Source organism: Hylobates moloch, unplaced genomic scaffold, assembly GCF_009828535.3.
Source record: "Hylobates moloch isolate HMO894 unplaced genomic scaffold, HMol_V3 SCAFFOLD_7, whole genome shotgun sequence".
Lineage (NCBI taxonomy): Eukaryota > Metazoa > Chordata > Mammalia > Primates > Hylobatidae > Hylobates > Hylobates moloch.
In genome coordinates this window covers 27,903,748-27,930,433 of record NW_026652282.1, presented here as the reverse complement: position 1 = coordinate 27,930,433, position 26,686 = coordinate 27,903,748, and the positions used below count along the sequence as shown (strand labels likewise).

The window sequence follows — 26,686 nt, the reverse complement described above, 5'->3', positions numbered from 1 at the left end:
ATTGACACTTTGCAGCAAGGTTTAGGAAAAGCTAACCGAAGTCGAGCTTCTGTGAAAACTGTGTTACCAAAACATATTGGATTTACTGCTGTTAAATAATGGATTATTTTTTTTTTACTATTTATGTTTGCTCCTCATTGAAACTTGTAAATGACTTTATTAGTCTTAGGCAACACATTTCATTTTGCCTTGGATAAAGATGCTTCTTCAGTAAAGTGTTCATTTATAGCATTGAGAATCTTGAAATATAACCGGTGTCATCAAAGGGTAGGAAGGTAGAGGCACAGAGAAGTGATTAATCACTTTTCCCTCCAACGAATGATCTACTGTCAAGTTCAATAATCATATTTCATCTATAAAGAGCACTTTGAGCAAAGCCTATATTTTGCACACATCATTACATTTGATTACAATGAAGTATAAGTATATGCCTATTATTTAGCTCTAGTTAAAATCTGCAAAAAATATAGGAGGCTTGTGGGTGATGCAAATTGGAGATTTGCATAGGTTTAGGGTACAATATTAGAAAACACTGTAGTTTTATTTTTGCTTTATGACTAAAGGGCACTAGCTGTGTTATCTTGTTTGTTCACCAAACTAAAAAAACAACAGCTAAAAAGCAACGTAACAAATTTCTTCTAACCTTAACCCAGCCACTGCTGTCGCATGACTCTCACAAGTCAGAAATAAAGAACCATTTCTCTACTGAAGGTCATCAATTCATTTGAGTGCCATAGATAAGTAAAAAATAACTTAGTCTGAGACATTGAAATCACTTGCTTTCTAGGTAAATCTTTTGGCTTTTAAAATGACACAAATCTGACCAAAATGTTACTCAGTTTTATGGGAACGGGATTCTTTTCTAGATAATCTTAGGGACGATCTTAACTCATATTGTTTTTTTTGTTCAGAGACTAGGTCTAATTTGTTAGAAGTGCTGCCATGGGATCTCATTCTACTCAACAGGAGTGCATTCTTCTTAACCAGTATCCACTAAAACTCACTCCTCCTCCCATGAAAAGAGTTACCGGTGGAAAACTCAGAGAAAACATGGAAAGGGGATTGGTGATGTCATATAAGGAGATTAGAAAACATTTTTTTAACGTTTAAAAAATAAAGAGATGAATTTTAAAATTTAGAAACCAATAAGTTTGATGTTGATGAGCAACAAAATCCTGGAAAATGACATCGTACTGATTATTAATGATTACATAGGATAAGATGCTGCTGGGAATCAGCATGATACTCTCAAAATTTGCCATGTCACATGCACCTCATTTTCATTTTTTGTTATGTCTACTTGATGGTTAGATGAGAAGACTGTTATAGACAACATAACTTATGATTTTACACCACATTTTTCAAGTCCTCTTTCGAGAATATCGGGTACCAGATAAAGAACAGTGGGGCTGGGTAATAGGCTGAATTTGAAGCTGATTAAATAATGACATCTAAAGAATGTCAATTAATAGATCTAGATCAACACAAAGTAGAGTCTTTGTCGTTGGCCCTGTATTTAAGATATCCATGACTTTGCACATGGCTGTTTCTTCTTCAGCCATCTCTTAAGCTCAACTCAGCCCTCTGCCTGAAGACCTCATTTGGCCAGTTTTGCCCATTCATTACTACTGTGAATTCTCTTTTGTTATTTTTTTTCCTGTTTTATTCTGCGAATGGATTGAGCTAGATATGTGGAAGTTATGGGAAAGCAAATTTTAACTAAATATTGAAGAAACTTGTGTAATCGAGCTCTCCAAAAAATAAAATCCACCACTTTGAAAAGCATTAAACTCCCTGTACAGTAGATATTCAAGACTGAAATGACTCTCACCCCTAAAGGCAATTTCTGTATTGGATGAGAGGATATAATTCATTAACCTTTAAGGTCACTTGTGAATCTAATGTTTTGATATTTTCGGAATTAATCAGAAGGGAACTGACAGCATGACCTGAATCTGTCCTGTATTTATATAAACATCCTGTGTAATGCACCTCATTCTTTGTGCAATCGTATACATTTTTGAATGTTAAATTTGATTTTAGGGCAAATGCTTTTTTAAAAATAATTTTAAAGTAAACTTTATTAAATAATAATTTACACACAATAAACTGCCTCCATTTAAAGTGGTTCAGTGATTTTTGGCAGATGTGTACTTGTGAAACCACCACTGCAGTCAAATTACAGAACGTTCTTACTCCCCCAAAAGCCTCCTTGTGCCCCTTTGCAGGTCATTTTTCCTTTCACCCCTGATTCTACGCAACCACTGATCGTCTTTCTCTCACTATGTATTACTTTGCATTTTCAAGAATTTTCTATACATAGAATCATACAGTATTTTTGTATGTATCTGGTTTCTTATATTCAGCATAATGATTTTGTTTCCAGCTTGAGGATATTATGAATAAAACTGCTAAAATTTGTATACTTGTTTTTCTAAATGCCCTTTTTAAAATCTTACTTTTGAGAAGCATATTACTAAAATAACTTCCCAGGTTATATGTGTATTTGTTCTTTCGAATCATTTCAGCGTTATCTTATTAACAAGCAACTGGAGGACATACACCAAGGATAAATTGGCTAGGTGCTAACTGAATTCTGTGAGAAAGTCCTAGTTTCTAACATTCTTTCTTGGGAGCAGATGTGTAACAGCTACTTTTGCTGTATAACAAACCAACCCCAGAACTTACTGGCTTAACACAGAGGTCAGCAAACATTTTCTATAAAGGACAACATAGTAAACACTATAGGCTTTGTGTCTTTGCATCTTTGTTGTGTGTTCTTTTTCTTTTTACAACTCTAAAAATGTAGTCATACTTAGCTGAGAGGCTGTACAGAAGCAGGCCATAGACCAAATTTGAACAATAGTTCACAAACTCTATAACACAGCGGCCATTTACTTAGCTCACTATATGATGGGTGGACTGGGCCATTTATGTGGTGTGACCAGTTGTACTACTGTTTGCCAGGCATGCTTATGCATCTGTAGTCAGCTGGCAGCTGGATAAGCTATCGTGACCTGACTCATATGTCTGATGGTTGGCAGGCTGTCATCTAGGAACAGATGCAACTATGTCTGTGTGTATCTCATCATCCAACATGCTAGTTCAGGCTAGTTCATATGGAAACTTCTCATGTTTCTGCTTGTGTCATGTTTGGTCGTGTCCATTAGCCAAAGCAAGTCATGTCATAGGGCCATCCCAGATGTAAGGAGTGGGGAAAGACTCCACCTGTTGGTGGGAAGAGATACAAAGGCACACTACAAGAGCCAGACACCAAGGAGAGGGCTAGAACTCTTGGCCATTTTGCAAGATATCACAGAATATTCAAGAAAAGTTACAGGAAGGTTCCTCTGTGGACTAAATTCTTTTCTGAATTTAGATGTAGGTAAAATGGGGTGTGCTGTTAAAATTCATGCTTTGTAAGTAATCATTGCTAGGCTAAACTGTTTGTGGCTTCACAGCCAATGGTAGACATACAGCATCCATAATCTAGTGCTTTTAAAAATATAAGAAATACTGATTACAAACATAGTTAACCACTTATTACTACCGGGAATTTAATGAAAGCTGCTGTGATTAAATACTGAAAAAAGAAAGATTGTGAGTTTCTTTCTGGTAACTTTCAAAGCTGGTCACTCTTTTGAAAGGAATTTTATTCGTAAAGCTGTTATTTTTACTCATAATATGCTTAATATCCCCACGGCTGTAGACTGTCTAAAATGTTCCTACAATTATATGAGAATACTTTTAAAAATCATGATAATTATCAGTCTTCATGGGCACTTACTCAGATAAATTTCCCCAAGCACTTAATAGGATGAATTTATAAGCATTAAATAGAATGGGGACCATCCAGCCCTAAAATGTGACCATTCTGTCAGGCACACACTTGCCAATTTGTTGGCGTGGACCTGAGCACCCTAGCAAGGACTTTGAATTAGGTCTCACTGCAAGATGGAAACAGAAGGGCATTTCTCAGTTTATGTTTTGAAGTGTTTTGTTCAGACAGGCAACGTGCAGTTTTGTATAGTAGTGGGAGCTACCTGCTACTCCCCTTAACAATACTTTTAGCAGCAATGTTTTTCCTCCTGCAATGTGACAATATCACCATGCCATTTGGAAGAAAACAAAAAGGCTGAGTGATTCCTGGTATACTCCCAAACAGCCACCCAAACGAACAGCTGGCAGAGAAGACACCCCCTAAAACTTGGAGCAGATTCTCAGCCCCTGCAGCATCTCATGTGGTTAGAACTTCAGACTTGATGAACGCCTCCCCAACTTGCTCCCCCTCCTGAATCTTTTAATCCTCCTCCAGTCTCTTGTAATGTTCCAGCCCTTACCAGGGAATAAGACTGCAAACTGTCTTCCGTCAACTTCTTTCCAAATCCTAGTCTAGAGAAATTATAATGATGCATGATTGTCCAGTGGGCATGTATAGTTCGTCCATTTCTTTATGCAGTAAAGCCTGTAGCTTTCATCTTTTTTGCCAATCCACTATAAAAATTACATTTTATGTCATCCTGCTACACACACACACACACACACACACACACATATCTATATCTGTAAATCTTTTTCTGTCTATTCATGCTTGTATGATTGAAAGAAAAGTTTCACAAAACATTACTTACCCATACCAAATAGTACACTTTCATATTTTCTTCTTTTTTAATTTCAACTTTTATTTTCGATACAGGAGGTACATGTGCAGGTTTGTTACATGAGAATATTGTATGATGCTAAGGTTTGGGGCTCATGACCTGTTACCCAGATTGTGAGCATAGTACCCAATAGGTAGTTTTATAACCCATTCTCCCCACTCCAACCTCTACACTGTCATATTTTCTATTCTTTTCTGTTTCATTAAGAACAATACTGGTAATGATCCACTATATAGATTTCATGACGTGCTAAGGGTTCATGACCTGCAGTTAGAAAAACCACTGTACCTAGTTTTATCTCCACCTCAGGCCAGGCCATCAGAAAGCTGCATTCTTAGACCACTTTGCCTTGGCCCCCATAAGATTGCCTCAACTCAGGTGTACCTCGGCATCATGTTCCTGGCTTATGTCGAGGGGCACAGAAAACTGCTGAAGGGATTTTTCTGAAAGTCGACACCATGCAGTGTCTCCCACCTTAGGTCCCATGCAGATCTGTTTATTCAATCTAAGTCATTCCAGACTTGGATTTTCCTTTGTTTCACTTACACTCTTTCCTCCTTATCAATAATCCAAATAATAAAATCGATCATATTTCCTTTTATATTTTTTCTTTTGCTTTGACATCTGCAAAGGCCACAACCAAATTATACCCACCTTTTAAAACACTTTTTTACTGAAATATATTAGGCATATAGAAAATAAGGGAGATGCTGGTTAAAGGATACGAAACTTCAGTTAGAAGGAATAAGTTCAAGAGCTCTATTGTACACCATGGTGACTATAGGTAATGAAAATCTATTATATTCTTGAAAATTGCTAAGAGAGTAGATTTAAGTATTATCACCATAAGAAATGATAAGTATATGAGGTAATGCATATGTTACTTAGCTTGGTTTAGCCATTCCACAGTGTATACATATTTCAAAACATGTTATACATGATAAAGATATACAATTTTTATTTGTCAATTTAAAAAAAATAGAGAAAAATGGCTTAAACTTAAATGTACAGTTCAGTGAATTTTCACAATCTGAACACACTCATTTAACCAGCATCCAAATCAAGAAACAGAACGTTACCAGCCTTTAGAAGACCCTTTGTGTGCCCTTCTGATAGTTACCTATCCTCCAAGGGTAACCACAATCTTGATCTTGAACACCATGAAATATTCTGGCCTGTTTTTGTCCTTTATATAAATGAAATTGCACAGCATGTACTCTTTTGTGTCTGACTTCTTTAAACCTGGATTCATCCATGCTGTTGTATGAAGTGGTGGATTGTTCATTCTAATTGCTATGTAATATCCCATTGTGTCAATATCCTGCAATATATTATATACTCTACTGTTGATGGGCATTTAGTAGAAAAAATGATGCTATAAACATTCTAAGACATACCATTTGATGAATATATGCATGCATTCCTTTGAGGACTATATCAAGGGGTAGAATTTCTGGGTTATAGGGTATGTGTGTGTTCAGCTTCTGTACATTCTTCCAAACAGTTTTCCAATGTGGTTGTACCAATTTGCACTCCTACTAACAGAGCATGAGAGTTCTAGTTGCTCCACATCATTTCTAACACTGTATTATTTGTCTTTCTCATCCTGGTGGGTATGCATAGCAAAATTGTAATAACCACATCAAGCACTGCGATCTTCAAATCTGTGTTCTGGCTGGGCACGGTGGCTCACACCTGTAATCCCTACACTTTGGGAGGCCAAGGCAGGCTGATCACTAGAGGTCAGGAGTTTGAGACCAGCCTGGCCAACATGGTGAAACCCCATCTCTACTAAAAAGACAAAAAATTAGCCGGGCATGGTGGCAGGCACCTGTAATCCCAGCTACTTGGGAGGCTGAGGCACGAGAATTGCTTGAAGCTGAGAGGCGGAGTTTGCAGTGAGCTGAGATCATGCCACTGCTCTCCAGCCTGGGTGACAGAGTGAGACTCCGTCTCAAAACAAAAAACAAATCTGTGTTCTAAATTTTCCTCCCTTCTTAAAGTTTTATGCTATTTATATTTCCTTAATGCTGGGTTTTATTAATTTTTAAGAGTTATACATCATTATAAGTTGCCCTAAAGCCTTTACAGAACAATGCACGGTATAAATATGTACATAGTTTATACACAAATATGAATCCATGAATGCACAGCTAATAGTGCCATTATCAAAAATCCTACACTTTTCCTTTTCCTCTAGCCCTCACATTCAATTGGCTCAAAAGTGCATTGATTTTATTCTATAACCTGTCATGAATTCAGCCTCTCCACAAATTCCCAGTGCTCCCTTCTTAGTTCAGACTTTCATCCACTCTTAACTGGGCTGTTGTCATCGTCTACTTGGCATACATTTCCATTCTGATCCCTACCCTATTTTCCACCCTTGTTTCTTCCCACCTCAAATTTAATTCTATTTAAAAAAGAAAGGTATTCAAAAGTACAGGTGGTGCCAATTTTTTCTTCTCTATCCATCATATGCAGAGAGGCTTCCAATTCTTTGTCGACCTGTTTCTAAGGGATGAGAGTAGGTCAAGCTGTGAGGACTTCAATTCCCACGTGAAGGTCTTATTCATATTAACTCAATAATGTGATTTGATGTCCTAATGGGGAAAGTAGTATTTTCTGCCAGTTAGTCTTCCCAAGATATCAAATCCAATATTGGCCAAATACATTTTTGAATTCATAAAAAGCATAAACTGATGTCATAACACAGCTGTATATTAACATAACAACTCTGTACCTTAGTAAATAATATGAGCGATTAGCTCACAGAGTCCGTGTAAGAAACTTGTTTCAACTCTTCATATTCTAGCAAAAAGAAAACACACGCACACACACGCACACGCACACACACACACACACACACACAAAACCTGATTTAAGAACTAACTAGGTGATTAAAGCCTACTTAGTTTTTAATTGAAGTGCATATTCTCTAATCCCAAGAGGCCAAACTAATCACCTTTCCCTTTTTGCTGCTTTTTTTCTCTCTATTTCTGTAATTATTATAATCTGTCTGATATTGTGTTTAGCTATATATGGGTCTATCTTCCCTCATTAGATCATAAGCTCCTTAAGGAAAAGGCCATATTTCCTTGGGATCCCACTAGTAAAAAAAAACAAAACTGGATTACAATGTTGAAATTTTTATATATTTCCATGTCAATCTCCAAACGCTCCTCGGTTTTTACCAACCATAAAGAAAAAATGAGAAGGGTTTAAATGATAAACAAATACATATGTAAGTGTTCCATAAATACACTATGTTTGAAGCTATTTAAAGAACTCAATACAGGATAATATTTAATAGAGAAACTTAGTCTAGATAGAGCACATAAAAAACATTTCTTGGAAATTTGTGGATAAATAAAAATTCCTTGCATCTGTATTTTCCTTTCATCTTCAAAATATGCGTTGACAAAAGTAAGCCAGAGCTGGATACAAGATTCAGACATTGGTAGATCATTAATTGGTTAAACTGGATTTTATCTTATTTCCCCTTTTATGGATCCCTGTCTTTGTGTGGAATTCCTACCACATGCTGGCTGTTCAAGGCTTGCCACCAGGAGACTTTCTCCATCAAGCTAGGGGATATTTCTCCCTCACTGTCCGCCACCAAATCGATATTCACTTGCTCTCTGACTACTCCAGGTTTCTGCTGTCTGACAATATGAACATGGATATACCTTTTAACATGCGTGAATACTATTCATATTTTAATCTCACCCCACTTAATGATAGCAAATGCTGTGAATTTTATGCCTATCTCAGGCTATAGGTAGTGCCTTATCTTGCAAAAAAAAAAAATCTTACTTTTCCTACTGGCTTCCTTCTTAAATATAAAAAGCAAAAAGAGAAAAGCTAAAGAGCAGTTTACAAAAGAGCAGTTTACTAAACTCAGACCTCTCATTTTCCCTCACACGACAATCTAAAACAGAATGTTAAAGTGAATTTATTTTGATCTGTATACCTAACTATTCCTGAACATACTGAGTTCTCTTTTAAGAAATCATACCTGCCTGACAGGCTGCTTTGCACGAACACAGCATTCCCCAGCCTTCAAATTGCTGTCAGAGTCATTATGTCATCTTGACCCACAATATGGCAGTATTATCCACATTCTATAGATAAGTTAACAAAAGCTTCCAAGTGGTTAAGTGACTTGCTTGTAAAGGGTTAAGTGACCCGCCTCTAAGGGGTAGAATTGGTCTGGACACTCTGCCCCTCTATCTTCATGCCTTTGCTATAATACACAGCTACGCTTGCTGAAGATTAAGGAAGCTGCTTTTGATAAAGCGTGATTCTTGTAGATATTCATCTCAGGAAAAAAAAAAAACACTGGTGTCTTCATCTGTAGCATTTGATTATTACATTTTCTTTATCTGTTTCAACTTAGGATGACTTCCTTGTTCGCTTAATTGACTGGTAATTCCTTTGTTTACTTTTTTCCAAATCTCAAGAAGCAAGTCTAGAGTATTAACAATGGTTACATTAGCATTTAACATTCTTTTATGAAATTTGAGTATTTCAGAAAGGGGTAATTTAGGCAGGCATGTATGTGAACTTTGCATTTTAATTAAAAAGACTCAAAATGAAATGAACCTCTGACAGTAACAGATGACTACTTCTAAAAGCTGCATTACTACTCGATATATGCTCAGTATTTTCTTGTGGATAAGTCCTACGACTTGTTTCAAGAAAAGTGACAGGACTAAAACAATTAAGAAAGACAATGCTGCTGTTTTTTTTAATCATACGTTCATAAATAAAACTAGGTTGTGAATTGTTTCCAGAGAAGCAATTGACAAAGTATGAGTAAATCACTCTAAGAACTAAAGCTGCCTTGATTTTTTTAATGTTCAACCAAACCTCTATCCTTGTCCAATGATGAATTTTCTTTGACAAATAAATATTTACAAAGTATGAAATATAGACTTTGTGCCTTTCCTAAGGCCAAAGCATACTGTTTAAACTAAAATTTAATAAATTTTTCTCACCTCAAATACACCAAAATAAGAACATAACTAAAAAGTAATTCTCTCTTGTAGTAGACTGTCCATGAATCTTTAGTTAGATAATATTGGCATTGTGAGTTTCGGGTAGAAAGAAAAACTGTAATTTCTAGATTGATCAGAAAATCTGAGAGTATTTATGGATTTGAAGAAAACAATAAAGTCTGATAGAATTTTCTGTAACCTCCCTTATGGAGTCAAGAAGGAGGAATCTTTCAACATCCTCCCATTTTGCAGTGAAAAGTCTTCATGCAGTAAATAGTTTGATTGGGTAGATCAAAGGGTTAATTTACTTCTGATTTGAGAAGAGACCCAGACTTCCCCGATTTTTTTACAAAAATGTGTTGTGTGGGAGGAAGGTAGAAAGAGGCCTCAGAATGAATTCACTAATTGGGGTTTTCACCTGCTGTGAGTCTAATCGAATACAAAGCCTTATTTGTAGCTGAAGAGGAAGAGAGATTATGCAGAGTGTAAGAATTTCTGCCTAGTTTTGAAATTCCTCTTATTTGGCACAATTTGGTGGGGAAAGGCAGACAAATAGTTACAAGTTTGAGCTGTTGTTAAGGTAGACTAGGAATGCTGTAGTCAGATATACTTGAACCACCTTAACCAGTGATCCATTTTTAGCAGGAGGTGGTGTGGGTCATATACATGGGTTATCGCTGTAGCTGGCAGGCTAATAGGTACTCCAAATTCTTTCCCATGAAGCAGCCGTCAGCCTGTGAGGTTAATGAAGTATGGCTTTATTTTAGTGAAGATGCTAAAATTCACATCTCTTTAGATGTTCGGCTTGATATAGGTGGCTCTGTGAAGCTTTGAGAAATCTTATTAAAAGAAAACTGCATGAGAGTGAAGCAGAGCTCGACTTTATCTGGAACCTGTCTGGTGAAATCTCTGGTTTAGATGGCAGCTGGCTCACAGAGAACTTTCCTCAGCCTGGCTTACTCTGCCTCCCTAAAGAGACAGGGCCTGGAAAAATAGGCTTTTGTGTGGGTGTGAAGTGCTCTGTGTCTGAACGTAGAGGCCTCTTCATTTGCTGGTTAATGTGAACTGGCTGGATAGTCTTACATCCAGAAGATGTTGGTTTCAGATTGATCCAGGGGGATTGTTATATATATTTCAATTAGTATGCTATAATATTTGCCCTAACCAGCAATGATTCACCATACGCCAACCCATTTGTTAGATGTCTGAATCACTGTTCATTGTTAGTACTTGTACTATGCAAAGAGGAACATGGAATTCTTATGTCTTTATTGTATACCCAAATGTTGACATTTTACTATAGAATATGTATTCTACTTAATTGAAGTGATACCTATGAATTTTTATAACGTGATACAGGTTATACTTAAACTTAGGGAGCACAAGGCAATATAGATAGAGAGAAGCTGAACCCTAGGAGTTGGTGAAGTCTCTCGGGACCATCCCTCCAGGCAAGTACCCAGTTCAAACCATTCCTTGTCTCTGTCCTTTCCTATGCCACTCCTCATTTTTACACAGCTAGCATCAGGCCAACATTGAAACCACATGCAACCCAGAAAGGAAAAAGATGTGTTTGTGGAAGGTAGGAACAGCCTAGCTTCAGCTGTTGGCCCTTCACACCCTCCACTAGATGGGCTCATTCGAACCCAAGACCCTTCCAACAGTACACTGCAAATCCATAGCTCCAATTCAGACATCTTCCCTCTGAGCTCAAGACTGAGATGTCCAACTGTCTCTTGGATACCTGCACTTTTACATCACCACCTCCAATTCATTATGTTCAAGACTGGATTCATCATCTCCTTCCTAACACTCTTCTGCCCCCTCCTCCTGAAATTCCTAGCTCGGAGAATGCTACTCATCCAATCTTGGTTGTCACTCAAGGACAGTGGTCCTTAACCTTCACTGCATATTAGAATCACTTGGAGAGTCTTAGAAATCCTAATGTCCAAGACCAATTAAATTAGAATCTCAGGGTGGTGAGACCCAAACATCTAAATTTATTAACAATCCCTGAGTGATTCCAAAGGGCGGCCAAGCTTGAGGACTATTGCTTTACTTCTTCCCTCTCTTCCATTCATACATCCAGTCAGTCAGTCAAGACTCCTGTAGTTGGAACCTTATTGGATCATTTTTCCACCTCCTCTGCCACTACTGTAATTCACATCCTCCTCATACTGCAATCTCCTTGTACCTGATGTCTGAATTCCAGACTCTGTCTTCTGATCAAGCCCCCACACCATTGCCTGAGTGATTTTTCTAAAAGACAAACCTGACAGAGCCACACTCATGCTTTAATTCTTTCTTCCTTAAAAAGCTCCCTCATACCTTTCAGGATACAAGTCAAACTCCAGATTGTCACACTAAGCCCTTTCCAGTTTGCCCATTTCTCTAACCCTTATCTTGACATTCTCTCCGACAGATCAAGCAGACCGTTGAAGCTCTTGTAAAGAACAAGCTGGTTGCATCCTTTTTACCCTCACACCTGCTGTTGTCACCATTCATAATTGTTGATTTGCCTTTACCCTCAAAAGGCCAGAAGCTCTTTGTGGGCCTACAGAGGAGGCTTCTATGAATATTTATCCAATGACTGAGTCTCGTCTGCTTTTTAGCCCCAGTGTGGGGGGGATCTGACTTTCTCCTCTATCAGTAGTCCCCAGTCAGCATCCAGTCGATTGCCCCAGAGGGTGGCTTTGGCTGGATGGGTCTCAGTTCGGTCAGGGTCCTGGGAGAAAAAGACAGTACATTCAAACGGAGCACTTGAAGAGAGTATAATGAAAAGGCTATTTACAAGGCTCTAGGCCGAATGGTAAACTTTTGCCCAAAGGGGTGAAGGGAGGAATGGTTTGTGTAACTGGTGGAATGCTGGTGCTGTAGGAAAGGACTGGCCGACAAGACTTGTGGCTGCAGGTCAAGGAACTCAGCAGCTGCCAGGCCAGAGATCAGTAGGAGGGAACCTGAAGAATAAATACCCAAACATCGCTCTCCTCCTGTCCTTTCCTCTCCTTCTATAGACCTTTCATCACTGACTCCCAACTGGCTGAAAGCAAAAGGAAGCCAAACAGCAGGAAAGCCTGATTGATGTCCCCACAGAGGTGCAACCTCCTGGGGCACAGAGCACAATGGAGAAGGACAAAGAATAGAGATGGAGGGGAGAATGGGGAAGTATCCTGCATAGTCCCTTAGGTCAGAGATGCCCTTATTCTCTAAAGATACCCTCAAAGTTTAAATGGTTCAAAGACCAGAGTTTTGGCTACGGGAAAATGTACTGGGTCGCCTTCTTTGACCTCATCCCATTTCATTTCTTCTCTATCTCTATTTCTAGCAAATTTACTCTTCTCTGCTCTGAGCCATCAGTGAGATTGTCTATGAGTATACTAGAAAAAACACAGACCTTTCCCACAGGAAAAGAAGCCATGTCTCTTCATGGCAGCATAGCAGAATAGCTAAGCGCATGAGTCTTGGAGCTGGACTCCCCAGTTCCAATCCTTGCACCATTCTAGACAGTGGCACTGGGAACAAGTAGGTCATGGCTGATTCTGAAGTCAAAATTTTAGCTGAAGTTTATTCTGGTAGCAGAGCTGCAGGCTCTTTTCAGGTCCGTGGTTCATATCAAAACAGTAATAATAATAATGAGAAGGAGGAGAAGAAGAAACATCTACTATAAACAAACAATATATTATCATACATGGCATCACTACATAATTTACATATGACACAAAGGTATATCAGTTATGTTCTTTTCCAAATGCTTTCCTCTGATAAGCAAAATTCATAATCTGACTGCAATTGACAACAAAACAGTCTCTGTGATGCCCGCGTCATTTCTTAATACTTTCAGTATTATAATATGACATCAAGATTTGGGAACAAGTCTTCAAGTGCCTATAACTCCAGTCTAAAAAAGAACTTAAAGATGTATTTTTGAGGATTGCCATCTGTCAATTTTTTAAAAAAAGTCTGAATAGTGATTTCTTATTCCATTCTTTTTTCTTGTCAACAGATTATTCTTAGTAGTTTTCTAATTGGACACTGAGAAAAGAGACTTAAGCATTTATAGAGAAGCATGTCAGAACTCCTGAATTTTGAGCAGGTAATTTAAAAGTATAAAACAAACAAGCAAAAAACAGGAAAGGAAGAGAGTGACAAATGTCTTACTATCCAGGTGTTACAAATCCCTAGTTTATCGATTTGTAATATTTACAAATGTCCATGCTCTGAGGCTTCTGTCTTTTAGTTGAAATAAACATAAACAGTAGTTAAGTGATTTGCCACACTGACACAGAGATTGGTGTCTCTGATTTACTGCAAAGGGCACTACTTCCTCATTACAGGACACTAATCCCTCTTCCCCAAAGATAGGAGCAGACCTAGAATATACTCTTAGACCAAGGGACAACTTCAGCCAAAGCAAATCTTAGTGTGCCCCCCTCAGACCGTAACAGCAGCTGCCTCCACAACTCACTAGCTAAAAATTGCTAAAGGGCAACACTAAGTGATCTCAGTGCATGAGCCAGAATGCCAGAAGAAGTGCCATATTTGCTTAAAAATAGCAATACCGATCATACTTACATGCACATATCTTTAGTGATAGCATTTACCTTTATATTTGGTTTGTTAAAGGTAATAAAGAATCCTGGCATTCCCTTTTGCTTTTGTCCACATACTTTATTTTTGCCTCTTTTGCCATGCTGTAGCGTTAGATAAAGCAAAATGGGTGTCCTTCCACCTAAAACATTCTAGGGGGAAAAATGGTGAGCAGAAAAGGATTATTTTAAAAGAAGCCAGACATGGTGGCATGCACCTGTCATCGCAGGCACTTGGAGGCTGAAGTGGGAGGATTGCTTGAGCCCAGGAGTTGGGAGACCAGCCTGGGCAACACAGTGATAACCCCCATCCCTTAAGAAATAAATTTTAAAAAGGGGACCACATTTAAACTGTAGACCAAAGTGGAATGAATCAATCAGAAAGGAGAATGGAAAGCAAATGTTTGAAAGAAAATAAAAAGAAAAGCAAGCCAACAAAATAAATGGACAAAGAAGGACGGTGAAAATATCACTAACAGTTTATCGTAAGATGCTCTTTGGATGCCAATCTAAGGTGTTATGTGAAGTTTGCAGAAAATCCTTGTGCTAATGAAGGCTTTCTTCTTCTTTTGAATATTTCCAAGCTTGAAATAATTGTGTGTAGTTAACTTCTATCATCATATTGCAAACTCTAAAATTAGAATTATTTGAACTGTTCAGGCCCTGTAACTTTTCCAATAAAATATTCTACTGGAAACGAGTTCCTTCTAGATCTTCCTAAAAGAATACGAAAGGACCAAACCATCCAACAGCACTGGCGGTATTGTCTTCATTTAGAGAGTCCATACCGGTGATTCTCAAACATTAGTATGCTCAGAGTTTCTGGTTCAGTAGGTCTGGGCCGGGCCCAGGGAATTTTCATTTCTAAGAAGTTCGCAGGTGATACTGATACTGCTGTTCCCAGGGACTACATTTTGAGATCCGCTGCTATGTCACAAATCCACAAACGAAGTCTTTTTAACAATCCCTTTTAGCCTAGGATGAGCCTAACGGCAATTTCATGTCCTTATCGCTGGCCACTTTAATCTTCAACTGAGGAGGAAGGGAGAGTGAGAATTATGTATATAATTTTTTTCTTTTATTTTTTAAAAAGAAAACTCCAAGCCCACACTCTTAATTATCTGGGATGAAGTCATTTGCACCTGGGTCATTTATTTAGGCAACAAGTAGTCTTGCTAGAGGCTTTTAGGAGGTGTTAGCAGAGCAGTGTGTGGCTTCCAGGTTCCTGGGTCTACCTTAAATCCCCAACCTCTTTCTTTCTTTCTTTTTTTCTCTTTTCTTTTTCCTTTCCTCTTCGAAAGCCCCAACTGCCTGCCCAGTCTCTGGGTGTACGGGTTCCCAGGTCCCTAGGTGGGGGCGGAGCCCGACACGGCCCCGCCCCGTCTGACCGCAGCGCCCCCTCCCCGGCCCGCCCGCGCCGGCTCCTCCGCAGTGCTTTCAGCTGTGAGCTTGGGCGGCGGCGGCGGCGGCGCTCCACTTTCGGGGAGCCCGGCGGCTCTGGGAAGCTCACTCCTCCACTCGTACCCACCCTCGACCGCGGAGCCCTTGCAGCCATGAGGGAACAGCTCAAAGGGTAAGTGGATCGCGGCCCCGGCCCCATCTGATCGCCGCAATCCGTGCACTTGTGGCGCGAGCAGGGGACAAGCTGACGCGGTCAAAACTTGGACAGGCGCGGCGGCTGGACCCGGGGCGCCGGGCGGCTGGGCGTCTAGGAACCTCTCCTGCGGGTTCCCGCGGCGCGGCTGCAGGTGCGCCCCCGGGGTTTCTCCCCAGGCGCCGGGCTAGTGGGGGAACCTCTTCCCTCGGCTTTGGGACGGGCTCGGAGAGAAAAAGCTGATTTCTCCCCGTCCCCAGAGGGGATAACGCGTTCCTCACGCAGGGATTGGGGCCGGGGGAGCTTTTCGCTCCTTTCCAGGCTGCCAGTGTGGACATGGAGCAAGGCTGGCTGTTCCTAAATCGTCGCTCTTACTCGCAGAGGGAAGGGGCGCACGCGGCTCTACCTTCCATTGCACTGCAAGTGCCAAAAGGTCAACTTTCTGCCTGATTTCTTCCGAGGATTCCAACTGACATTTCCCTCGCTGCATTTTCTACCGTGCTCATTCCATGCCCCAAGACCTGCAGAAATCAGGAAAGAAAGAACAAACAACTAAAGCCCAGAAGTCAAAGATTTCGGGGGGTTGGGGGGGACTTTTGTTTATTTGGGCTTTTTTTGTTTGTTTGTTTGTTTGTTTTTTTGCCCTTTGGGATTGGGTGTGGAGTCATTTCTTGGGTGTTCTCTCGCATTTCTCCAGGTGTCTGTGCTCATCTTCAAGCAAAGTTTGTCACTCCCAATCCGAGCACGGCAATAAAAAGGGCAGAACACTTTGCTTATATTAGTCAAATTTGAAGTTAAGTTTGAAGCTTTAAATTGAAGGGGTTTAGTTGCTTGAGGGAGGCATAATATTAATTATAAACTGTTTTTACATCGTGAAAAAAATCCATCCGATTTAAGTGGTGAACTTTTAAATGGCGTCTTTAAGTGAAATCTACATTTTTCCTTGGGCAATAAACTCTTCTTGGTCTTCTGCTTTATCCCTGTCATCTCTCCTTGTCACCCACCCCCCCCCCCACCCCCAATCAGCCTTTCTTTTTTTGCCTAGATTTTTTATTGCCTTTTACTCAAGCCCCTCTTTGGAGGATACATTTGCTGTTGGAGAAGCGAGAGAAGCAAATGAAGCAACACGGTTATATGAAAGGTCTCTGACCCTTGAACACCGTGGAATTGGTTTCAGTCATCATTGTTTGATCTCCGATTGGACACGACCCTGAAAAGAAATTGCTTTGGCCAAAGTTGAGGGTGGGTGGGAGTTAAACCTTGAAAAGCAAATAGAACAGAGGACAAGTAACAGCTGGAACAGCCACGGAGGCAATCATCTTTGTCCTGGCTTTAGCCAAACAGAATAAAATGGTAAATATCCCAGGGAACAAGAAATGGGAACTAGAATGGATTTCTGATGCTTATATTGATGCCCATCCCTCCAAACCCCTGCCCCACGGTAGCAGAAACTTTAAAATATATTTTACCATCCACACCCTGCCAGTATTCCAGCAATGCAAGCCAAGTTCAACAATTCAGCATGCAAATGCCAAGGTTCCTCTAGAAAAAAGAGTCTGATCCTCAGATTAAAGGGAAATCATTTGTGTGTGTGGATCAATGGGCTCCAGATTATATATGAAACCAAACTCTAATCCTCTGCAAATCGCAAGAGAACGCTACCTTTTTATATTGCTGCATAGCGATTAGTTTTCTCCCTGGGAAGTAGTGGACAGATAGTTTTTTAAAAAGGCAACTGTTGGGAATATTTTCAGTACCAAATAACAATGGTGGCAGAAGAAATCTTATTTTCATTAGGCAACTGCCATTTTCCCAGCCACAGCAGTAGATATTTGTTACTTTTTATAAGTGTTTAATGTTTGTTTTTAAGAAACTAAAAAAGCAACTCTGATAAGTGATTATTCCAGCACTGACAGCAGGAACAGCTCTGAGGCAGTTATAATAACCTTGCACACCACTTGAAACTAAAGAAGGTGAGAGAAAATTTAAATTATATGGTAGGAAATTAGGTCAGCCTTGTGCTCAGTAGAGTAATGCTTTAATTTCTTACTATTGACAAGTAGGTGTTGCCGGGGTCTTTTGTCATAGTCAATGATTTTATATTTTAATTTGCATCAGGGTCCTATCACAGCCTCAAATAAAAGGGAAAAGGAGAGATCATGGTTTGTACAAAGAAGAAGAAGCGGGGAAATCTTCATATAAATACTGCTCGGAGAGGCATATCTGATGCCAGGCTTTGGAATCAGCAGGGCCAAAATCAATAACATTTTTTAAAGATGTAAAGAGCGTTTTAAGGATTATTTATGAAGCTGATCTCTGTGTTAATGTACGTGCAGACTTGTGGTCTATGTTGAACATTATTGTTCTCAGAAAGGCCAAACAAAGATGTACCCATTAGCATGTGAACAGGTTTCAGAATTTCCTTTTTGGTTGTTCATGGTATGTGGGGAGTGTATTTCCGATGTGGAGAGTGAAATGCAGAAAAGAGACAATTACCAAAAACAGTGGCCACCCACCCTTCCCCTCCCTCCCCCTCCCTCCCCCTCCCTCCTCCCTAGCACACCATGTTTTTCTATATTGTCTGCATATTCCAGGTAAATGTGGGCTCTTCTCATGGAGTTATTGAGAATTCTCTACTGTTTTTGAAGGCAGGCACAGAGTAAGAAACGAAGCTGTAAAATCGGTATTGATCACAGACAAAAATTGGTTTGTCCTTCAGGGTACAAGATAGATATGAGTTATGCAGATTTGTGCTTACTATTTCATCCAGTCCATATTCACAGTTCCTATCTATTTTGGAGGGTTAAATGTGACCCAGTAGGGCTCTGGGTTCATCACAGGTAGAAAATAACACGCCGTGAAGTGAATATTTCGTTCATCATATAGTTATCAAAAAATCTGAAGGTTTTTCGGCTACGTTGCCAAGCATTTTTAGCATTAAATGATTAAAAGACTATTTTTCTCGTTTTAAGGATTAGTCACACCCTTTATTCTTTTCTTCTTTCCACTTGTGCTCACTTCTTTTGCTTAGAACTGGTTTGCAATTGAAGTGAAACTAAGACTGCAAAGGTGAAATCTAAATCTGTTTTTCTAGTTCTTTTGCATTGCTTAAAAATAAAAGGTTTGTGTGTTGAAGGTGAAAAAGTTTAGCTTCTGGAATTGTTTGAGGAGTTCATTTATCTATGTTATTCAAGTCCCCCAAAATCACAGATAATTGGGAGAATAGTACCTATCAAGGACTAGTATCTTAACTCACAAATGGGCAATGGAATTGGGGGCTTAGAATTTCTTCCTTCTTCCAGTAAAGGAGATTTTCAGTTTTGCCGAGGACTGGTGGATTAAAAAATAATAATTTCTAAAACTCTTTTCATAATTTTAACCTTCAAAATACTTTAAAAAGGTGGGAATGTATGTATGCCAACACTCAAGAGATTTCTTTCGAAGATGGGGAGCTACATGAAGCCCTCATTCATTCTATGTGGGATTCTCCTGTAAATTGTATACACTGTTTCCCTTTCCTTTTAGAATTGTGTTTGGTACAAGTTTATTTCTTGCCTATGTTCCTCTAATTTGAAGTCCATTCCAGATGGTGGCTTTTCACGGTGGTTCCCTGTCTCTGTCTGATCAGGCTTATCAGCTCAGCTAAATGTTTTTCTGCAGACCTATGGAAGATGCTACGGTCCTTACAAATATCCTGGAGATGGGACATTGTTGTTACACAGTGTGACTAGTAAGGGCCTGTGTGAGCCCTTGTACATGTGGGCACACATGTGTGTGCTTCCTCTCTTTGCTCTTCCTTTCTCCCTGGTGCTTATATCACATCTGGATGACCTTTGGAAATAGAGGAGGCCTGAATGCAGGGTGGTCTCAATAGAAGGTAACCTTTCCTTGCTCTGCACTTATATACGGAATTGGTATACACTCACTTTCCGAGCTGAGAAATGCCTGAGAACAAGCAACACTTTTTCCATGAAGCTGCAAGCTGCAGCCTCCTTGTGCTGTGCATATAAAGTACCGGTCCCGCCTACCCCTTCTCCAGATCATAAACCGGCTTGGTCATGGGGTTTCCTAAAACCCCTTAATGCATAGAGACCACATCTCCTGCTCTTCTCGCTCTTTAAGACTTGAATGTCACTCTGTTATATTCCCTCAACTGATAGGCCCTTGTTATAGTCCTCAGATGTGAGTTGTCTCTATGGAAAAGTAAAACAGAAATAAACATATTTGGAAGACAGTGAAACAGCACTTCACAAGTGAACATTTTCTTGCAAATTGATTTCAATAGCCCTCACTGTTCAATCACTGACTAGTAAATATCACAGGGACGGTCTTTGAAGTTGTACAGTTTGGGTGATTTCCGTATGTCTTTATGAGGTTTGTGATTGTATTCCATTTCTTAAACCAACTTAAATGGTTGTTTTAACTTACTGTTTTTAAACGTAGGTGATAACACGTAGTGTGTTGGTTTTGCTCTCTAGGAAGGGTCTTTCTTCGCCTTGATTGACTCAACTACAGTTGGATCCACATCTATATTGTAATCAACTAATAACAGATTTGCTTTTAATAGATGACAATTTGAGGGGCACATGATACCAAAAGCGACCACATATCGAGCACCAAATGGTGCCGGTCACTTACCTATGTCAACTAATCCTTTAACCCTCCAAGGTAAGCAGGCTTGCTTTAAATGTCACCGCCAGTAGGGCGCAGAGCCCTAAAATTCAAAACAGAGGCTAAGGCCATTTGACATTGTTGCCTCTCCAGACTCCTCTTTCTGTGTGAGGCTCCTGTACTTTCTGGTCCTCTTGAAATGCCCCAATTTAAGCGATTTCTCTTTTTTCCTTCCCTCCCCTTCCCCCCAAAAGTTTATGAATAGGCTCTGCATATGAGTACCCAAATATCATTCAAAACTGCATTTTACCGTATCAAAGCTGTCATGCAATCCCTGAAAACTGGAAATACGACGCTATGGTGATTTATGTAGATGGGTCAAAGTAAGGAAAAGTATATGTAGTTATTTCTCCAGGGTTTATTCATGTAATTGAATGAGGAACAAAGGTGTTTTGTTCTTTTTGTGGCAGGAGCTGATAGCCAGCAGCCACACTTCAAGAAATGGAAGACAGCTGTGAATGCTTCATTCAGGCCCAAGTAAATATAGGGAGAGGTGTAGTGGTGTATAGCTTACTGAGTTTAAAGAAAAAAAACACTTGAAAGTAATGGGAAGAAGGAAGTCAGGCACTGGATATACCTTAAGCTGAAATGAAATACGGGTATCATGGATATGAGATCTGGATATGTAGAGGAAAGAGTAATGGGAAAATGTCAGGGGCAGTGAAAGCAAATGAGAAGTGAGATGATTTGTGTTTATTGAACTAATGTCCGGTATCTCTTTGACAGAGTTGAATAATAATCAGTTGTCAGTGTCCTTTCTGTAGTGTTCCACATTGGATAGGTGAAGAAATCCTGATAGTCAATTATTGATCACATAACAAGGTCAATTTATCATAACTGAAGCACAATCGATTTGTGGGTGCAAAGAAGAAACAAATTCTGGAACCGAATAATGTTTATATTGCTTTTCCCTTTGGAAACAAAGCAGAAAGGGGCCTTTCTGCTTGTAAGATAAACATTTCTTCAGTACACTATGGAAGTGCTTTGAAATAAAGATTCCGAATGGTTCAAAAGCAAATCGCATTGTTGTTGTTTCCTTTTTTCCTGTTTTCTTGACTACTCATTGGAAATGCTAAAGTCTTTCTTTATGTTTTGTGTTTTAGCCACGAGACTCAAACAACTTGCTGGGACCATCCCAAAATGACAGAGCTCTACCAGTCTTTAGGTAAGGACATGGCCATGTTTCCTCCAAGTTAAATGACAGGTGACTTTTAGGATAAAGTAGTTTGCAGTGTGAAAGTTACTTGCTATATAAATACATCACTGGATTGTTTCAAGGTCGCAGTGGCACCTTCCTATCCAAAATTGACAATCAGCTTTCTTTTTTTCAGAGGTTCCTTAAAAACAAGTTTTAGAAGTTGATTGATTCCTAAAAATTCAGTATACCTGAGAGGGCCTAAAGGTCTTTGTCATTTTCTTTGGTGCCTAAAATGATGGAAAAACAGTTGCAATTTACAGCTGTTTTTTGTTTTGTTTTGTTTTCTTCCCACTAAGATAGAAAACTGTTTCAGGTGCTTATTGATTTCTTCCATGTGAAACCAAGACAACCCTTTTGCCAAACCACAGATGTTGTGTAAAGGAATTTTCTGCCGTCTTTCTGGTGCTCACAATTCGTAAGGCCTGGCGGGTCATTAATGTGAACATTTAAATGATTTCTTTAGTATGGCTTGTTTTGTGTTTACGTAAGAGCCTGACAGTTGTATTTTCTTTCCCCTCATAACTTGAATTTTATATTCAAGAGCATACAAATAAGGGTTTGAAAACACCAGTCTTTTTACACTGGACAAATGTCCAGATGTCTGGTTTGTTGTTTTAGATCTACAGGGAATATTCTGAAATGAATTATCTTAAGTTGCAGCTTGTTTTGGGTTTTGTTTTGGGACAGGGTCTTGCTCTGTCTCCCAGGCTGGAGTGCAGTGGTGCGGTTATAGCTTATTGCAGCGTCGAACCCCTGGGCTCATGCGGTTCTTCTGCCTCAGCCTCCTGAGTAGCTGGGACTACAGGAATGCACTACCACACCCAGCTCATTTTAAAAATTTATTTTTATTTATTTTTGTAGAGTTGGGTCTCACCATGTTGCCCAGGCTGTGTTTTTATATATTTTTTTAGTATCAAAACGTCATGTCTTTTCTACTTTTTCAAGCCTGCATTTCTGTGAATGGACATGTTGATAGACAAACACATAAGGCGATATCTTTGGATTTAAGGTTATGTGATAAACACCCTGGGAATCAGGGTACTGAAACATAAATTCTGTGTAGGTATATGTAAGTGGGGTGTGTGTGTGTCAGGGGGTACGTAGCTATTACTGCTTTTGTGTCACAGATTCTCACAAAATGAATTGCAGCTATAGAGACACCAAGGACTAGAGAAGAGATATCAGCCAAAAAATGGTTTTATTAAACATTTTTCTAATTATAAATGATTAAATTTCTTCTAGAAAACCTGAAAAATGTAAATAAAAAACATGAAAAAGGAAAAACAAAGTCACTTATACTAGCCAGAGAGATCCAATACATTTCGAGTAATATTATGTCATTTCAGTCTGGTTGTAAGGGTGTAAACGTTTAAAATTTTAAATAAAATTGGGACCAGCTAATTTTCAAGTGCTGCATTTCCAGCCCCTACAGAATGTTTCTGGCTTACAATTGTGGACTGTTTATACCACAGGTGGAAAACGTGAATGCTTATCTTTTGGCAAATGAGAGAATGAAAAGGCTTCATCTGAAGTGGGCAGCAGCTGTCCTGGGCAAGCTGGTCTTTCTATCCCAGTACTCCCAGGACCCCTGATTGTACAAGAGAAAAACTAGAAATCTGTCCACAAAGAGCTAATTTAAATTTGTCTGTGGGCCTCCTGATCATAACCTGTGGTTTACACAGATTTAGCCCACTTCCAACGTTTCCTACTCTAATTACAGTAATTTCTAGTTGTAATATTTTAATTCACTCTTATTTTAAAATCATTATTATTATAGAATTAATACCTATTCATATTTTTTAAGTTTAAAAATATAGACAGGCTAACCTAACAATAAAGAAGAGACAAATCATTCATAACCCCACTTCTTAGAGTTAGCTGCTGTTTAATAATCTAGGATCTTCAAAAATGTCTTTCTATACATATATTTTTATAGAAGTTGAATCATTCTGTCTTATAACTTGCTTTTTTTTTCACTGAAAAGTAATGTATTACCATGGCCATATTTCCATTTTGTTGTATTCTCTACCACTTTCAATTACTCTGTAATGAGAAATTGCAAACATGTTTGATGAAAAGCTAATTATGGACTATCAGTGAATACATGTTTGCTCCCTTAATACAAATAAAATATACGTTTAGTCATTATATTTCTAAAATTTTCTCCATAGTGTAGATGTGGTGATAAACTCAAAACTGATAATTTCTCATGACTTGTGACACTGGGCTTGTGACATCACTCAATTTTGAATGATAACAGAATTTTACAGTTGCAGGGGATTTTAGAACTCATTTATTGCAAACTTTCTCTTTTATAAAATCAACTTTCAGGTATAATTTTTATGTAATAAAAGGAAGTCATCGTGTGTGATCAATTCCAGCCCCCTTTGAAATTCTGTTTCTTGCTAGCCCAATAACAAACCATTTGCAAGTGAACTAAGTGTCGAAATTTGCTTTTCACCTTTCAGAGTTAATATTTCCAATAGTTTTGTAACAATAAAACATTCGTTGGGCTTTTATCCAAGTGGCGATTCATCAAATAATATCTCCCATTTATCGCGGGTCTGTTGTATGTTTTCCACATACAATGGAACGTGCCAGCAACCAACCTGCATGGTGGATGGTATCAACATCCACATTTCACAGGACAGTGAAGCCAGGCTCAGGGAGGAATTGATCAGGGCTACACAGTTATGTGGGGCTACACCTGGATTTGTCCTCAGTTTTCTGTTAGTACTTTCACTGTTCTCATTGATTTTATTTACTAGGTAAAGTATATTTATGTTGGTTACTACATACCTGCTACACGTATATAGGAACTGATAGTTTTACCTATGAATAGTAAGTTACTTGAGTGGTATTTCTGGAAATGGTATGGTGGGTTCCTAAACAATGGGCACTCCTTTCACTGTTGCCTGGCACATATAGAATGATGGTTATATGGCTACATCCTTTTTTGTTTGTTTGTTTTTTGAGACAGAGTCTCACTCTGTCACCCAGGCTGGAATGCAGTGGCATGATCTTGGCTCATGGCAACCTCCGCCTCCCCAGGATGAAGCGATTCTCCTGCTTCGGCCTCCCAAGTAGCTGGGATTACTAGGCACCCGCCACCATGCCCAGCTAATTTTTGTATTTTTACTAGGGATGGAGTTTTGCCATGTTGGCTAGGCTGGTCTCGAACTCCTGACCTCAGGTGATCCTCCCACCTTGGCCTCCCAAATTGTTAGGATTATAGGCGTAAGCCACCGCGTCCAGCCTGCCTACATCCTTGAGATCCCATATAAGATTAACTACCAGCACTGCCTTTCCCCCTCTCCAAAATTATAGTATTTCAAAGTCGAAACATAAGCAGAAAATACTGAAAAGAAACTTTTCATTGATTCTTAGTTTTTACTTATTAGTTTATATTTTTCTTCTTCAAGAGGTATCCCTTTAGGTCCAAATTGCTCTTTGAGCTGGATGAAATGGTCGGAAGCCTTCAACTACAGTCAGTTCATGAAAGGTATCTTGAAAGCAGAAATGGTGTTGTGGTCTGGCATGTCAAATGTTTAAGACCACATCTAGCCCCCTCTCCTAATTGAACCTGAATCTCATGTCTCTGGTGAGGTGCTGAAAATATCAAGATGTTGCTTTTTCCCTCTGTACCCCCACTCCAGACATACTCTACTGTGGAAGCTACAGTGGTTCACAGTATGCATGGTAGGTTACACATTCCTGGAGACGCCCACTTCTAAGGAGATTTCCATTCTCTAATTTGCCAAAGTTCCCAAGCAGCCTGTTCAACACATGTTTATGTTACCTGCCTTGCCCTCAAAAGCGTTCAGGTGTTCCCCTGCACCCAGGGTTTGATCATAATAGGATTAGAAGGTGAAAACATTTTGTTATAACTGAAAAAGTAGCAAGTATTTACTGATGAAAAGCTATAATATTGCTTGAGATATTACCATTGGAGCTCTCTAATACATTCTAGGTGGTTTTCTTTTTCATTCCTTTTCCACTGATTTTCTACAACGAATTTATATTATTTACAATTAGATGTTTGGTAAAAAAGTTTCTTCGTCAATACCCCCATTCCATTTCTTACTTAGTGTCTCTATAGCTACAATTCATTAACTAATGAGAACTTATGACAGAAAAGCAGCAGTAGCCACACACACACACACACACACACGTCGATAATTTATACTTAAGGACCCTGATTCTCATGGACTTTGTCAGGTAACCTTAAACTCAAAAAGATCATCTCGTGTATTTTTAGTCTGTATGTCCAGTCGTGAAAAATGCAGATGTAGACATTTTAGTGGTAGAGAAAATAGAACTTTTTTGATTAAAAAAATAGATAAAAAACAATATAAGATAATTAATTTTAGATTATTTCCAACAGATCTAAAATGGCTTTTCAGAGGAGGTTTCCATCAAGTGTTAGAAATATTGTGTTTCCCTCATTTTTCGGCTGTGTACCCACACAAAAAATGGAGAGAAAATATTGCCAGAGTCCTACACAAACAAAGCAAGACATAGCAAAGAAAGAATTTAAAGGTTCACTATGATGACTGAACAGTCATTAGGAATTTGAGTCCCCAGAAAATTTTTTACATCACATTAATGGTTTGACAAAAGCATTGTCTTGGATTTTCACAGGGAATAAATCACTAAAAGCAACTGGAAATCAGTTTTCTTTCAGCATTTGTCTGTGACTACCCCCAATAGTCATAGAATGGTAGTAGAGAATAGTGTCTCACGTCTATTTTTTGTAGACCTTGGTGCTTTATCTTTAAAATGTGAGGATATTGGGGCTGGGCACGGTGGCTCACACCTGTAATCCCAGCACTTTGGGAGGTCGAGGAGGGCGGATCACCTGAGTCAGGAGATCAAGACCTTCCTGGCTAACATGGTGAAACCCCATCTTTACTTAAAAAAAAAAAAAAACAAAAAATTAGCCAGGCATGGTGGCACATGCCTGTAATCCCAGCTACTCA

The 26,686-nt window shown here is 39.1% G+C and overlaps 1 protein-coding gene across 1 annotated transcript in view; it reads left to right on the top strand.

Moving 5' to 3' along the window:
• DMD (dystrophin) overlaps positions 1-26,686 on the top strand; it is a 2,251,240-nt gene that overhangs the window by 2,087,888 nt on the left and 136,666 nt on the right. The window contains exon 63 of the mRNA XM_032756167.2: positions 21,613-21,674. Within this exon, the coding sequence (XP_032612058.2) occupies positions 21,613-21,674 (62 nt within the window). The remainder of the gene's footprint in view (positions 1-21,612; positions 21,675-26,686) is intronic.